The sequence below is a fragment of the Brachyistius frenatus genome, unplaced genomic scaffold (assembly GCF_029030835.1).
Source record: "Brachyistius frenatus isolate BFR_SWC_R1_liver_20210118 unplaced genomic scaffold, ASM2903083v1 Contig_19, whole genome shotgun sequence".
NCBI classification, from domain to species: domain Eukaryota; kingdom Metazoa; phylum Chordata; class Actinopteri; family Embiotocidae; genus Brachyistius; species Brachyistius frenatus.
In genome coordinates this window covers 5,166,853-5,184,179 of record NW_027210618.1, presented here as the reverse complement: position 1 = coordinate 5,184,179, position 17,327 = coordinate 5,166,853, and the positions used below count along the sequence as shown (strand labels likewise).

The 17,327-nt window shown below is 41.1% G+C and overlaps 1 protein-coding gene across 8 annotated transcripts in view; it reads right to left on the bottom strand.

The window, feature by feature from the left end:
• The window catches only part of plekha7a (pleckstrin homology domain containing, family A member 7a), a 145,871-nt gene extending 140,445 nt beyond the window's left edge, over positions 1-5,426 (bottom strand). For 5 of the 8 annotated variants that reach the window (XM_069695443.1, XM_069695444.1, XM_069695445.1 and 2 more), the window contains exons 1-3: positions 5,296-5,425; positions 5,049-5,125; positions 4,805-4,862 (exon numbers count right to left, since the gene is read on the bottom strand). In XM_069695443.1, coding sequence (XP_069551544.1) covers positions 4,805-4,862; positions 5,049-5,125; positions 5,296-5,378 — 218 coding nt within the window. In that variant the 5' untranslated portion in view covers positions 5,379-5,425. Of the gene's footprint in view, positions 1-4,804; positions 4,863-5,048; positions 5,126-5,295 lie in introns of all 8 variants that reach the window. The other 3 variants (XM_069695440.1, XM_069695441.1, XM_069695442.1) reach the window with 1 other exon arrangement.
• Positions 5,427-17,327: the final 11,901 nt, after the last annotated feature.

Here is a 17,327-nt window from a genome sequence, read left to right as displayed (position 1 = left end):
CAAATAATGATATAATAATACATAAAATGCGCTATGACTCAAAACCTATCATACACTTTGGTGTGATACTGGGTTGCCTGAAAGCCACCTCTAGATTAAGATGTGATTCACCCAAGTGGTCAGCATCACTTTCACAGAAAATTATGTATCTTACATAAGAGATGAATACATTTTTCCGAGGGCCTCTGACTCCGACAGGCTTGATACTAAGCAATGGAGTATTTTTGTCTTCACAACAATAAAACATGATGGAAGCATTGGTAAAATTTAAGAGCATTTCCAGTCCACTTTCAAATAGGACATCCATATCAGATACTGTATTGGAGACGGGAATAAAAGTGGGCCTCTTTTCTCAGAATAAACTCGTACCCAGAACTCTGCGAGTGTCTGACCACAATGAAAAACACAGAAACAGAGGGAGCAGTGCTGTTCTTGTTGCTCGTAATAAAAACATTTTTTGGATATGGTGGAGCCCTGGGGTGGGCGGGGGGGGGGGGGGGGGTTGTTACATAAACATGGCCTCTAGATAAATAGTCCGCCTTTGACGTGAAGAGGATATTGGATGTCAAGGTTGTTATTACTTCACCTTGTTATTTCTGTTCGAGCAATACCATCCATAAGCCAATTAAAAGTTTGCAGAGGGACACAGGAAATAAATAAATGTTCCTCTCAGGCAAGGGAAAACGGTGTTTGTCCCTGTTCTGTGGATCGGAGGTTTCTCTGCATACCTGAAGTCAGTGGACAGAAAAGAATCTCTGAAATACCTGAAGATCCATGTCAGGCAATTACTTAAAGCCCCCCCTCGACTCAGAAATGTTTCGTGCCTATTGTGAGTTCACTGGAATATTTGAGCTTCACTGCGTGAGTGATGTACATACAGATCTGACAATACAAGGCTGCTTTCATGTTCATCCGCTGGACTCGACCTACATCCGAGGTAAACGCGTGGACGTGGGAGCATTATTTTTGTGACATTTCACATTGTTTGGAAGCCAATCACAGATCAATATGCAACTTCCACATGTGGAAACTTGCCTACCTTTCAGTGAAGCAGGAGACCTAAGAATTCAACTTTCAAAATGAAAATTATTTGCAGAATTATTTACAGAAACCTACTGTACAGAACCATTACAATGGAAACCTTTCATGTACAAACAGTGCAACTCTAAGTTATACTACTCTAAGGCAGCAACTATAAATCATGTTTAATAGTTATTATTTTGACAATAAGTCTATAAAATGTGGTAATATGGCAACTATAGATATCTTCAGTTGTGGGAACTTCCCTGAGTTAACAGGTAAAATTGTTATAAAACAATATCCCTCGCCGGGCTGCCCACTGAAAGCCCTCAGAAAGCGGACACGTGTCTGGGAGGGGAGTTCGACACAGGAGAAACTATATTTTGGGGAAAATACAGAGATGCTCCACAGAGTTTCAGGATGAGTACAACACAACGTCTGCCTGCTAATAGCTTGATGGCTGATTAAACTATCGAGATTGTAAGAGTTCCATGTTGAGGCTAAAAGAAAATGTGGAATAAATGAAAGGTTTCGTTTAAAAAGAGAATCCTAAACCAGAAATTCAAAGCCACAGTAATTGTTAGTTCCAAGCATTCTTAATGTTCAGGATTAATCTTTTTTAGAGTGCCTGTGAAAAGACGCATACTGAGTCACCCATCACTGGAACACATCTAAATTGATTCAGAAGAATTTTTATAATTAATTTCTGCCACAAAAAGATATTTTGCAAAAAGCCTGAATTGCAACAGTATTTACTCCAAAGTTAAAACAGTTTCCAGCTACAGCAAACCATCAAACGCAGCATAAGTGACCTTTGCTCCCTTATCTGCAGAGATAATTAAATCTTTGTCAGCAGAACAGCTCAAAGAAATCATAAAACAGTAAGCTGCACTGCAACTGTTTTAAGTACATCTCAAGACCGCAGAAGAACTGATGACTGAGCAACCGAGTCCACAAATGACCGATCTGACAGTAAAACGCTCATTTTCCATTCAACAGGGGAAGAAGTGTATAATTACATAACAGCCAAAGAGATCAATTATCCACAAATAACACAAATAAAAGCATGCCCAATGGGTTTGCTGAAGCACAGCTCATTTGTAATAATTCCTGGTTGCAGATATTAGCCAAATATTGTCCGTATCGTTCCCTTGGAGCTCCCTGTGTTTCAGATCCTGGATTCTTGTTAACACTTGGGATTACAAACTTTTCATTCCTACAGTCGAGAGGACACGAGGAACCAGTTTGCACGTTCAGGAAAAATGCAACAAAAAATATGTTAAGTTTGTTACTGTTGTAACTTGTGTTTGTAATGTCAAGAGGTGGCACAATAATTATTGTTCTGCAAGTTACATATCAACAGAGTAGTAAATCAAATCAAAATCAAATTACAAAGGTTGCGCTGACTGATTTGGGCATGACAACTGATCGGACCGAGTTGGATCAGGTACTGTATGTTCTCGTCGGATTCAGCTGCTGCTGGCAGTCAGCTATTTGCTGAGATGATGCGCGTTTGATATCTAAAGATTTGTATTTTCCATTTGCTACCAGTCATTCTTATTTTCTCTTATTTAACTTCAGAGCTCAGAGTCATCACTTGTGTGTCACCTGAGGGAGCCGTAGTGCTAAATTGAAATGAAAGACAAAAATAATGGCGATAGCTGCAGGTGGCATCTCCATCCAGGAACTCACCACACCTCTGCACTTTGATTATAACCTTCTCAGTGCATATTGCACTGCATGTAGTGCAACAGTGCTGGTGGCCTTTAATGTTTGTTTTGGTAGACCAAGTAACAACATTGTCAAGCGCCACAAGTGAGCAATAGCTAACTCCTCCTAGACTGTCAAAGACGGGACCGTCTGTGCAAGTTGGTGGACAAAAATCTTTACGCGTGCTTTGTCCAGTCTTTGTAGGGTCTCAGCGAGTCCCAAACTTAAGGTCACACATTTTGTCCGGAGTCAAATCCCAAGAGACATCCAATTCAAAGTCCTAAACTTTGTTGTTCAGATACACACAAAAAACAAGCGCTGTATTTCTCTGTCTGCTGGGCTGCAGCTCCAAACACACGGTTCCCTCCCTCTCCACCGGTGATTCACTCCCCTGATCACTGCAGACCAACAGACCAGACTGGGAAGAAGCATGACAAGTATGATGTGTCCTCAGTGCAGCTTGATGTTTTACCTCACTATAGTAAAAAAAAAAAATAATAAAAAGAGGGTCAAAGAGCAATGGCTTCTTTAAATACAGAGCATTTTGCTTACACTTCATACTTCACTGAAGACACAGAGAGATTAACTGTTGTGTGGCAAACAGCAGCCTTAATAGACCAAATCGTTAATGCAACCACAAGACATTCGGCATTTTCCGTTATCGGACCTCAAATAAGACAAAAGATTTCTGAAACGGTTTCGCCTCGGTGTTGCTGGGCACTGCAGTAGAAACGCTCAGAGTGAATCTGAAATGACACAGCACTTCTTCCATCGCACAGACACAAACAATCCAACACAGCTGATCAATATTTCCACACAGCGGAGCACAGGAAGCATGTTCAACAGCTGATGCACTGATTTTAGATCTTCATCCCATCATCACACGCAGACTTGTTCATTGTGAGAGTCCGGCTCTTCTCTCCGTTTATATCCACTCAGTTTGAAGTGAGAGAACCACAAACTACAGTCTCCAATATGACAAGAAAGTTCAACCTCTCTAAAATAGAGGCAGTAAACAATGAAAATTACCATCAAGCAAATCTGTATTTTTCTGGGATTCTGGAGATCTAAAAGTCTTGAGTTTGTAATTTCTAAATTACATGGTAGCATATTATGGGGTTGTTAAAGTAACAATCTTTAAGATCTCTGTTTTGTTCTCTTTAGTGACATCTCTGATGACGAGCAGTAAAAGCAGTTGTGTTTTGGAACTTCATCCGCCAGAGATCCAAACAGCGTCAGCTGTGTGACGTCTTCTTCTCGGTACACTGCCTCACACACACAAGTTAGTTGAAGAGCGAGCCTGACGTCTCAGAAACTGTGCTGCACTTCTGGTTTTTAAAAGTCTTTTTAGTCTTCCAGATTATTACTTAAAAAAGGTCAAAAAAAAATAATTTTTAAAAACATTATAGGCCTGAAATACGACAATTGTTGGCCAGTATGAATAATTGTACAAATATGAATAATACGGAAACCACAATAGGACGTGTACACGGCAGAGTAGAAAACAAGCTTTAAGACGTTGCAACACTGGCACATCCCACAGCATGATAGCATTTAAAAATGAGCGAAATAAAAATGGGAAAATTTACAGAAACTTTTCCAGAATTTTCAGATCTTTGGTGAAAATGTGGTGGAGGATGGGCTGTTTTGACGTATTTCTGAAATACAGCATCTGTACACCTCATGACAAGTATGTATTGGCCTACATGTCAATGAGAAAAAAATAAATTGCCATGAAGAAATGGCAACTCGTTGTCAGTTTGTACAACAAATGTTTTAATTTTTTTTGTCGAAGTTTACCAACACGTCCTTATCAGCCTCAAACGTACAATGCGTTGGCCTCTAGTGCCAAATAAACTGACACCACAGCGCGCAGAGGTTAAACTTAGGCTGAAATAAGATCAATATATTCTTCAAATGACTTCTGGGATTTGAGGAAAATAGACAAATAAAATCAGCTGTATCACTGCATCGGTAATAAACACCTGTATGTAAGTTTCCAAATAGAAATGGAGTTGCACCACGGGAACTTCAGTAACGCGCAGGTGACCGCAGCAGTAACGGAGGTACTTACTTTATGAAGTAACTGGCCCCTTCGTCCGTAAAACCTTCCTCCCATCCCCGAGGTAGGTCTGAAAGAAAGAAAGAAAGACAAAAAAAAAAAGCCGGCGAAACCACTTGTTCGTGACACCTGGAAGTTTGTCGGGCCCGACGCGCACACTGAAGTTAGCGGCGCAGGCAAAACAGTGAAGTAAACAACACAAGCGCCAAATGTGCACAGGTGAAACTGCCCTTGCAGAACTAGCTTAGCCGGCTACCTGAGCGGATCATGTGTCCGGAGTTTACGGGTTCGCCGGAGCTCGGATGGAGCCAGGCGGTGGACCGCGTCTCATCGCTGCCGACGCACGGGCACGGAGCAGAAGAGGAGGAAGGAGAAGAAGAAGGAGAAGGAGAAGGAGAAAAACACCTGTTACACCGCCGGGGAAGAAAACACCGGCAGACCCCGCCAACTCCCGTTCAAAGCGGGAGAGACGGTGCGATAAAGCGCTCATTTACAACACTCACTTGATGAAGAAGACCCTGCCGTCCCCGCAGACACCGTAAGACCATTGTTCAGGTAAGGTGTCCCGCCCGAGAGGCGCCGCCATGATCCGGTCTGAAGTCCTATTTCATCTCCTTCCCTCTCCATGGAGTCTCCCGGGAGCTCACTGATCACTGAGAGGGCCAGCGCTGCCTTCAGGGACTTCTTTGAAGCCCGTACAACCAAGGACCGAGGGCTGAACACGCTCTGGCGCTGACAACACGGAGCTTTGACTGACGGAGGAGGTCTTTGTGATATCTGCAAAATAAGTAAGTTCAAAGTTGTAGGTTTTATTTTGTTTGGATTTGAAACAACATTAAACTGTCAGTAAAACAAAATTAAAGACATGATACTGAAACTGTGTTGCTATTTTACCATTTAAGGCACTGAGGTCATGTCACCTTGTCTATTTGGTGGTTTATAATGATATATATAGAGGAGCTTATACAGTTACACATATAGGCTATGTTACTCTGATCCTAATATGCTTTGTACAAAAATTTGATAATCTTAATGAAGAAAAAACAACAACGCATTAATATAACATTAAAATGAAACCCATTTTGTTTCGTATGTTTCTTGCCAGTTTTTCTTACATTGGTTTAGTTCTGCTGAGGGAATTTGGACTTCAACGATCTCTGTGTTTCTGGTTATGTGCTATAAGCTTGAATAAGAATTAGGCTATTCGTACTTGACAACCTCGTCCTGTCCTGCTGCCTGAGGGTTTAGGACACTGCAGTCACAGTTATGCCACTACAGGGCCAGTCAGGGACTTTGACTACATCAGTTTCATTTTGGCACTAATTAACAGACTAATTAAAAATGATGCTTAAGACTGACTCACAGCATTTAGAATTCTATGTGGAACCTTTGTTGATTGCTGGCATAATGGCTCCAAGGTGTCTATTTTTATACTTCCCACATTTTCGTCAGTACTTAAAGGCATCACAACAGGAGCAAAGTTGCTTTGCCAGTGTTGTTCCTGGCAGTAAATGGGGAGAGTTAATGCAACTAAACTGTGATATAACACAAGTGGAATTACAAAGTAAGTCAAAAAATAATAATAATAATTTAAGAATTGGTTCGGGGGGGTGGGGGAGGGTAAAGCAAAATATGTTTCACATCTTACTTTCCTCTAAGTATCCATGTTTGTAGTAATAGCTGCCAAAGTGGTGCCAGTATCTTAACCAGTTTCATGAGGTTGTCGGCTGGATGGTTTTCCGGTCCTTAATGTGTTTGAGGCCATCAGTTGTTGGTATACAGGAAGTAACATATTATTGCAAGAGAAACTTAAACAACTGTCCAACATTACTTTGAGACATGAAGGTCAATCAGTCTGAACAATTTGGGGAGTTTGAAAGTTTCCTCAGTTGCAGTCTCAAAAAGCCTCAAACACCGGGATGAAACGGGCTCTCACGAGGACCGCCCCAGAAAAGGAAGACCAACAGTTCGTTGGAGTTACAAGCCTCAAAAATCACAAATTCACGTCACTTCTGATGAGAGCCCACATCAATACTTCCCAAAGTAGCAGACACGTCTCAACATCAACTGCTCGGAGGAGACTGCGTGAACCACGCAGTTCAAACATGAAGGACTGAACCAGTCCTTCATGTTCGAACTGCTGCAAAGAAACCACTGCTGAGAGAGTGAACTGCTCGGGCCAAGAAACACAGGGAACGGACTTTAGACCAGTGGAAATCTGGACTGTGGTCTCATGAGGCATAACTGAAGAGCTTTGGTTGCAGTCGCTGTGTCTTAGTGAGGTGAAGATGAGGTGAACTGATGGTATCTGCATGTGTGGTTCCCAAGAAAGATGGAGGAGAGGTGATGGGGGGGCTTTGCTAGTCCAACTTTGGAAAACCTGAAATTGAAAACATATTTGCTTTGTTTATTACATAATTCCATACTTGTGATTCGATAGTTTTGATGTCCTCAGTATTTTAGATGAAATGGTAAATGACCAGAGCCTGGACCAGAGCCTGGACCAGAACCTGGACCAGAACCTGGACCAGAACCTGGACCAGAACCTGGACCAGAACCTGGACCAGAACCTGGACCAGAACCTGGACCAGAGCCTGGACCAGAGCCTGGACCAGACCCTGGACCAGAACCTGGACCAGAACCTGGACCAGAACCTGGACCAGAACCTGCGCCACCTTCTGAGTGAGAAGAGGACGTATTCTCCTGATGTTGGTCAGCATGTATCTACAGGAACATGTTGTTACAGTGATGTTGGCAGTAAGAGAGAGTTGACTGTCGAGTGTCTCTGAGGTTCTTATCAGTCAGGGTCGGGGATAACACAGAGTTGTTGAAGGTAGTAGTCAGGTCGAGGGTGGGAGAGTCTTTCCCTGGAAGGAAGAGCAGTTCAGTCTTGTCGAGGTTGATTTTCAGGTGGTGTGAGGACATCCACTGAGAGATGTCAGTCAGACAGGCAGACATGTGATGACTGAACTCACTGCATGACCGAGACGTACGTCTTTTAGAGGCTCCAATGTTTACATGCAGCAAACATGTTATTGTAGGTTTTCCTCAGTGGCTCATTAAGATAAATATGAGCCCTCGTCAACGGTCAGACAGTTTGTTCCGAGTCACTCGTCAGGATTTCTGAGCTCGATGGAATTTCATTTTTCCAAAGTGACTCCAAAGTCTATGAGACATGTGGTGGCGCGCTAATGACAACATCCCGACACACTTTCCATGAAGCCCTGTTATTTTGAAACCCACACGTGGAACAAAACAAAACAAAACAGTTCACCTGGGCTGCTATTGAGTGCACAGTCAGCAGGAATCTCCCCAACAAAAACAGTAATTTCCAAAAACAAAGAACATAAAAGCTGTGGAGATATTCATCACAGCTGTCCTCATTTACTGCTTTTTGGAGCACGGGATTTAACAAAAAGACCCAAAATCACATCTTGTAACACGTTGAACTGCCCTTGGTTTTTATTCCTGATTTCTTTGATATATAATTATTTATACTATTTTCAATTTCAACATCAGTTTTTTCCAAAACCCATTGCTGTGATTTGACCATTCATCCAAACCACTTCATAACTTTAACATTAAGGAGCACATTTTTCACATCTAGTGACTTTTGTGTTTGTGTGTTTGGTTTCCTCTCCTCCCTGTTTGCTTTCAGTTGGCAGCACTTACTTTGGAGGCACCTCAACACCAACAAAAGAAACTCCTGACGAAGGTAGAGTGAGCTGAAGGGCAGGTAGAGGTCGGCGCACACGGCCTCGCCACTGAAAGCCCCGGGGATTTTTCTTCCATTTCAAGTGTATTTGTGTGAAAAGATCAAGTGCTCACATCGTTAAAAGAACAATGTAAGACTTTTCCAGCCAAACCTGATATCACTGGCTAACACGTCACTAAATCAACACTACTAGTGCTGCCGCGTGTGTGTGTGTGTGTCAGGTGTTTGCTGTCCTAATGCTGAACTCATACACATACTGCAGAATTGCACACTGTAGCACTTCATACAAAAATGCATAAATGATTTTTTTTTTTTTAAACAGGTTTTCAGTTATTTATATATAAATAATGTTTGATAATAGTAGTCAGTTATAGAATTATTATAATTGATAAATTAGCAAACATACATCAAGCTCAAAACATGTGACCAATAAATTCAAGGGCCTTTTATAGGCACAGCTGCAGGACAAACAGACACTGAAAGCTGCATTAACTCGTATTTCTAGACACACGGGGGCTGCAAGCTGCAAATCATAGACTCTGTATAAAAAAAAAAAGGACTCCGTGTCAATGTGAAAGTGCCTTAAAGTGCAATACTGCTGAGGGCCGCCAGGGACATACTAAAAACAAAACTAAACTAAGGAGGACTCAGCTGCCTGCTGCAGCTGCAAACAACAGTGATGAGAACAGTACAGTTGCACCACAAAACCAAGCCGAATGAACTGAAGGACACGAAAATGCTCCACAGCTTCGAGAAGGACGGGCCGAGCCAGAGGATGATCTTCTGTTATCTCGTTGCTACAAGCAACACTTTTACTTCAAATATAGGGATATTATGGCTTGTTAAAGTAAAATATTGATTGGTGCAGCTTTAAATATGTAATTATACATGCAGGGACATGACTATGCACACTATTAATGAATGTACACGTCTCTCAACAGTATCAATTTATATCAGGTCCTGTCTGATGAAGCAAACCGATAGAAGCTCTGGATTTTGTATGAACTTGTTCTTTCTCTCTGTGTGTCCTTCCTTTCTATCCTCCTTCAACATAAGTACAAACAGTTCATAATGAGACACACACATAAAAACATACATTTGCTCGCTGACTCCCACATTCGCTTTCCCATTAACATCATTTCCTGGAGATGGGCTGTCTCAATTTTGTCGAATTAGTCATTTTATGTGTTTTATTGTCCCATTTTCCATCATGTCAACATTTTTATTTTGCTCAGCTGTGTTTGGCCTTCTTCTTGCGTTCCGTCAGTGTAATTTGTTTTTACTTTACTCCAACGCATGCCAGGAACAGCAGTTTAATTGCTGCAGGTTCTCTCTGAGGCTTTATGCTCTTATTTGAATAACAAAATACATGGAAAAAATAATCGAATCTTGCACTGTTTAGCTACAGAACAATACTTTTTACAAAACAGACAGTAGCCAGCTGATGTGTTCATCAGCTTGTACCTGTTTCAGTTGGGCTGCAGAACAACAACAGCCACCAGGACATCCAGGATCTCCATCTCTCTCTGTGTGTGTGTGTGTGTGTGTGTGTGTGTGTGTGTGTGTGTGTGTGTGTGTGTGTGTGTGTGTGTGTGTGTGTGTGTGTGTGTGTGTGTGTGTGTGTGTGTGTGTGTGTGTGTGTGTGTGTGTGTGTGTGCGCGTGCCGCTCCTCAAAGACACAAGAGGAAACAAGGAAAACAAACACAGAAACAAGACACCGAACTGGATTCAGGAAGGATGATTTAGCCCCCAGCCAACTACAGCAAACACTGTGGGCCTCTCTCCACACACAGCTGCCGGCTAAGGATAAAATAAAAAAAATTCAGGTGTACATCAAAGAACATGAGCCTTTTTCCTGTTTCCGATAACAGACATATTTTTGGCTTGACAGCAGAGATGATGGAGACACAGAAAAGTCTGCTTATGCACACAAGCAATTTAAATCACAGGTGTTTACATACAATGTCTGTTGGATGAATCTTCATCATTTAGCTCTGGACCCTCTGAAATAATTAACTTCACTTGAAGAAAAAGATCCATATTTTATGTTCGATACTATTGTGTGTATTTATTCATTGCTCTTATTATTTTCTAAAATAATTATTCTAATCTATCTTATTTTATGTATACGTATTTGTAATGTTTTTCTTATTGTGTGCACCTTCTTGTGTTTCTATGCTGCTGTGACTAAATTTCCCCACTGTGGGATTAATAAAGTCTAAGTCTTGTATCAAAAAGTAATCTTTCCCTAACTTTAACCTGGTGATCAGAAAAGCGATTGTGAACGTGTCAAGTCAGTGAAGTAAAGAATAGTTTTATTTTATGAACTGAAATCTGAAAAGTTGAAGCCAGAGACAAATTAATGTGGGATTTAAGAGATAATGAGGAAACATAGAGGCGCCTGATGTCAGGTTCAGACAATGTCACTGCTGATCTTCAGTTAAGGACCTGCAGTTCCAGTCCAGCCTGTTTCACCAGAAGAGTAACCGTGGCAACAGCAGTATTTGGGATGACAGAGATGTTTAGATGCTGATGTGTGCCATCTACAGGCAACGAAGGTATAGAATAGCTTCTGGAAGTGTGCCACCTGCTGGCCACTGGTGTTGATGCTGCAGTTTTTGTTGGTCGATTCCATCCCTTTTTAGAGGGTAAATAGCTGAACTCTAAACATGAATCATAATAATTCTCACACACACATAAACGTGGTTAGTAGAACTGTTAGTTCTGGACAGGTTACTCTATCTTTAGATAAATGTCTGTCGTTAACCTGAAAACCTTCATGTAGTGTCCAGTTCATTGCTTTTACAAATAATAAAAGGAAATGAATAACACGTTTATTTTAAAAAGCTAAATTTTTTATTTTTACAGCAACACACTCAGACGTACTCCAGATTGTTTCATTATTTTCTTTCAGCCATCAGGTTCAATTCAATTCAATTCAATTCAATTCAATTCAATTCAATTCAATTCAATTCAATTCAATTCAATTCAATTCAATTGTATTTATATAGTATCAAATCACAACAGATGCATTATTTTGTGGCACTTAACACATTAAAGTCCTTCCAGCAGAACTTTACAGTATTAAACAGAGAAACCCAACAATTCAACAATTCCCACATAAGCTAGGAGGGAAAAAACTCCTCTTTAAGGGAGAAAAACCTCCAACAGAGGGAAGGAAAACTCCCTTTAACAGGAAGAAACCTCCGACAGAACCAGGCTCAGGGGTGGGCGGCCATCTGCCTCAACCAGTTGGGGTGAGAGGAGAGCAGAGAGAGAAAAGGACAGCATAGAGATACAAGAGAAGAACTGTTGGTGGAGACGACAAGCGCAGAGCAGAGACATGCAGCTCCATGACAGGACATCTGCAAAAGAAAGAACAGAAACTACGTGAGCGAAGGAACTGAATGGCAAGGCAACAGACAATAAGCAAAAACTATGGGAGAGAAAAAGCATGAAGTCAGTGAGATGTAATAGTGAGATGTGAGTTATAGAGAGTGAAAGAGTGAGAGGAAAGAACCTCAATGCATAACGAGGTCCCCCAGCAGCCTCGGCCTATAACAGCATAACTGCAGGATGTTTCAGGGCCACCTGAGCCAGCCCTAACTATAAGCTTGATCAAAAAGAAAAGTTTTCAGTCTAACCTTAAAACTAAAGAGGGTTTCTGCCCCTCGAAAAGTGTGTTACAACGTCAACCAGGTAGCAAACCACAAACACGACACATTGCTTTGCAAACTGACACTTTGAAGCCTCGATTCTGTTTTTTTTTTTACCATCGCCATCTTGTGTTTTTGGAGCCAGAAGTGACTGTATTTAGGAGGAGTGAGGGGTGGATCTCACTCCGAACCAGAGAGCACTATGCTGCCCACCTCCACCTGAAACCTGGCTGCACCCGAGGCATGTCAATCAAACCAGACATGACCCAAACATGCCACTCTTTAAGGCCTATTTCTAATTATTTTCAGAAGAACCACCAGAACACTGATCAAAAGGGGGACTTTATATTTCATTGGATAAGCTGTCTCTTTTTGAATTGAAGTCTATTGGAGCCAGAGATTTTTTTTTTTTTTTTTTTTTTTTACACAGCCCCTAGTGGCAACTCCATGGTATTGCAATTTAAGGCACTACTGCATTGGCCTTACTTTTCCGACCTGGAGACTTTGTCCATTTTTACACAGGCTTAGCCTTTAACTCAAGAAAACAGCTTTGAAAAGAGAAAGCTGGATCTGCTACTGTAATTTCTTGCAGGTGGCACAAGAGTTTGAATTGTTGTAACAGAAGCAGCAATCTTTCCTTGACAGCGTGAGTCAACATCTGCTGGTCCGAACTGTTGCTGCTGTGAACCTTGTTCAGGTCACGCAGCGAGTCCGAATTTGCAACAGGTCTCATGATAAGTAAAGGTCTGTCTCCTGCTAAAAGTCCAGCTTTCTCTGGACAGAGCATTTATCCCGGTGTTGGAGAGGCCACCTGGATTTGGTTTCTAAATTTTGGACAGTGACTTCCTCTGTTTACCATTTCTGGTGAAACTGAGCAAGCAAATATCAACACTGTTTTTTAAAAAAAATTTCAAAGGGAAGCAATGATTCCAAGATCAATATTTTAATGGTTATTTCTTGGCACACCATATTGCACACCGTTTCCTTATGGTGAAGGAATTCTGAAGTAATTCATAGCTAATCCAACGTTTGTTTATTCAACAATACCACAAAGCCTGGTTTGGCTCCGAGCCCTCGGTAAACAGAGCCTTCAAATAGAAAGATAAATGTGCACAGACACAATATCAGTCTTTATCTCCTCTCTCCCTTCTTCTCCCTTTTGTTGTAATGGTAACCAAGGCTTTCAGCGGTTCGGGGATGAGTTTGGAGTTCTTTGCCCTCATCTATGTTGCATCACTCTCCGTTGGCAGAGCAGCAACAACCTCAGGTGGTGAAGAAATTCAGAGGAATGCTCCGAAAAGCACTCTGTACTCTGGATGCACACACATACGCAGCTCAGCCGTACACATTTCTGGCACTGTTCTCACTATTGTGTCTTATGTAAATGTGGGGTGAATAATGCATGGCTCCACTCCATACAAGTGCTTGTAACTTGTGTAACAGCCTGCAGGCCTGACGAAGCCTCACCCTTCCTGCTCAGGCTTCTTAAATTTAAAAATGAAATGCATCACCTGAAGGAAATTGTTAGATTTAGACTCCAACCGTTAGACTCCAAACAAGGATCAGAGGCACACAAATTCTCCCACATTATTAAAGGTTTTTATTGTTTGAACCTAAAGCTAATTAAGTATAATTAATGGTAAACATGTAAAAAGACATAAAAGCATCAAATTAGACTTTTAAACATGGCTGGGATTGTTATATTTAAACTTCATCTACTTTTTGTGGGCCTTTATGCAATTTTTTTTTATCATGATTACCTATTTTCCAGATTTAGATTTATCATCGCACATGAGACTTGTTCCCCTTGAAGAAGGCTGTGGAATATGGTCAAAAGCTTGTCAACTTTCTCTGTCATATAATACGAATGGAATTTTCTGTATCCAGCAGCTTTAAGGGAACAGATTTCTTGAATGATGTCATTTCAAGTCTCTATTTTCTTCATTTTTTTCATCATATTTCTATTTCTGTGGTGACAAAAGCACATTGAGCTGCGTAAGTGGACTTTTACTAGACTTCTACAAAAACATCTGGGGCATTTTCTGCGTGACTCTGTCTCCCTCTGGTGGAGTTCAGGTGGTATCTTCAAGCTATTGAAGGAGCAGAAAGTTGTGTACACGACAAAGCACATGTATCATAATCCTATTTCATCTGATCCGTGCTTCTTGTATGTGCCAAAATCTAGTTTGATATCAAAAATGCAACAGGGCATAAATGTTGGTATTGAATTCTACAAATGGAAATTTACATAAAAACCCGTAATATCCCATAATATCTTTTAACACTTCTGCTACATTAAATGTAAAACAAAAATTACAAATCAAATATTTTCCACAGGACAAACACAAACGTGGAGGTAAATAAAATGGTTACAAAGATGGAAGTGCATTAATACCAACTGAATTTTAGGGTCAAGCATTGTATAGGCCCAACAGGACTTAAACAAGAGTCTTATTTTACTGCAACAAGTGAATGTGATTAAGGAAAGCTGGTTATGTTTTCTTTTTGTGGGACTGACAACCTTGACACCGATTTATTCTGATCTGGAAAAACACACGGAGATCATTGGGCTGTTAAATGAAAATCAGAACAACAAAGTTAATTCAGAAGAGTGTGAATTAGGAATAATTGGGAATTAGAGAAACCAAAAACTACTAAAACACTGAAACTGTTGTGACTGGCTAAAGTTTTGGCACTGATGACAGAGTTCTCGTTGATACGCAACTTTCAATCAAAACATGTGACAAGTCACTTTAAACTGGGGCTGGTGGATCTGTGCAGTAAGTAATCATCCATGGTTCAGGAACAGCTGATGTCCTCCAGCTGGGCAGATCACACACTAAAAGTCACTGAACAAACTAAGCTGAAGAGGTTTTAATAAGGTGTAGTAACCTCATTTACGTGTATATTTGTCTAAAAGAATAATGTGATTTCAAGGTCAGTTATGGACTTTGTAAATGTTGGTGAACTAATGCAATGATCCAAAAAAGTGGATTTTGCTCACAAACAACAGCAGGTTTGATACCCTGTCATCCTTCCGCAGATCATCTCAAGAGGTCCAGAAACGTAAATGGGAGTGTTTGCGGTCATAAATTCAGTTCTTCAATAAGACAACCTCTCCCGTGCTGCTGGTCAGTCAGAAGGTGGTCCACCATCCGCCGGATCGGGGCAGGCAATCCCTGAAAAGCAGATTAGTGGATTGGATTACGGTGTAATTGTTGTTCAGTCTCAATCGCTTGAGGATTTTCCTGTTCACATGACTTTGGGGCAACATATCTTAACGTGTTTTTTTTCCCCCTCTTTTCACAACAGTAACCAGGGGAATCTTTAACTGAAACAAAAATAACCTCTGGATCATGTTGAGTCTGTCATATTTGATTTCAACACTCTCAAACTAAAGAAGCGTTGATTATATCAATTGTACCACATGGGGGCAGCAGAGTTACATTGTTGTCCTGTGGCTAGACGGTCTTTTTTTTTATATATTTTGTTATTGTCTGATACGGATGATACTGGATGTCCAGATATGATGTTCTGTGTGCGGAGGGAAGCTCCAAATATATAACAAAAAGATAACATATATAATTCCAGTAAAAAGGGTGTGTTTTCACTTCGAACAAACTGGGAGGGGAACAAGAACAGCTCACTTATCTATATATATATTTGTGAATCAGCTGCTATATCAAAGTTCAATTACAGATGAATAATTCAGCGAGGCATGAAGTTAATGTTTTGGTTTTGATATCACATATTAAATAACTTATTTTTGACATATTAACTATTTGAATTTTACTCCTCGCTCATTCATAAAAAAAATCACCTGTAGTTTAAAGGTAAAAGTGGGGTTGTTGTTTTTTTAAAGGTGTTTGTGACACATTTTGTGGCCTTCTTTTACTGTAATCAGTGAGTAACCTGAGTGCGTGTGTAATGTGTCACGTACCAGAGGGGAGTTGTGCCCCCCAGTGGTATAAATCAATCACTACATCTATTCAAATTGTCAACTGGAACCATCCTGTTGTGCAGTCTGGGTGTTGGTCAGACACACTAATCCACGTGACTGTCTGTTGGAATGACTAAGTGTTTGCCACATGTGTTGATGTCTGACTGTGTCACACTGTCTGCTGCAAAATTATGATTCCAGTGGAATTTTTGTGGGAGATAATAGTCCTCAGGAAGATAATGGTAGAGAGCGATTCTTTAATGAGTGTTTTTAATTCATTCTCTTAAAGTGACAGTAAACTTTTTCTTATTTTGCTGGATGCTTCTGCAGCCCCATGAAGGACAATGACCTGTAAATCCACATTATTGTAAAAAAAAAAAAAAAAAAAAAGATTACAAAGGGTTAGTACAAATATGTCACAAAGAGAATGAAACAAATAACACATTTTGAAGATAGAGTGGTTTTGTTTTTGCAAAACGGTCTGTAACCCAGTATCAAAAACTGATTTGTTTTCTTTTGCATATCATGCAGTCTGTCTGTGTGAGGCAGTGTCAGACACAATAGCTGCTGGTAGGTTGCATCATCAGCTAATTGTGACCCAAGAGATACCCTTCTCTGGCAGGCGAGTGAGAGGGGCAACCACGTGTGTGTGTGTGTGTGTGTGTGTGTGTGTGTGTGTGTGTGTGTGTGTGTGTGTGTGTGTGTGTGTGTGTGTGTGTGTGTGTGTGTGTGTGTGTGTGTGTGTGTGTGTGTGTGTGTGTGTGTGTGTGTGTGTGTGTGTGTGTGTGTGTGTGTGTGTGTAACTGAAAACCCACTGCCTATGCTGCTGATTCCACCGCTGCTGCAATCACCTGCAATCCTTTCAACGCCTCGCCACTCCTGTTGGTTGCCTGGAGACGGGGTCGCCTAGGCCACAGAGCTAATGATAGTGGGAGAGGATGAAGAGGAGGAAGATGTAGACAAAGATACAAAGAGAGAGGAGTGGGTTCAGGAAGGGAAGGGAAAGTAAGAGCAGCAACGGAGGAGAAGCTGCCGTATTCATCCTCGAAGTGGGAAGTCGCAGGTTCAGTTGCTGATTGGCCGACTGAGTCTTGTTGCAGTGCCGTTGAGCAGAACATTGAACCTTTGGCTGTTCCTTCACTGTGAACCTCCTCTGGACAAAAGGAGAGATCAGATGGACAAATACACCTCAACCACACCACCACCATTATCTACACAAACAAC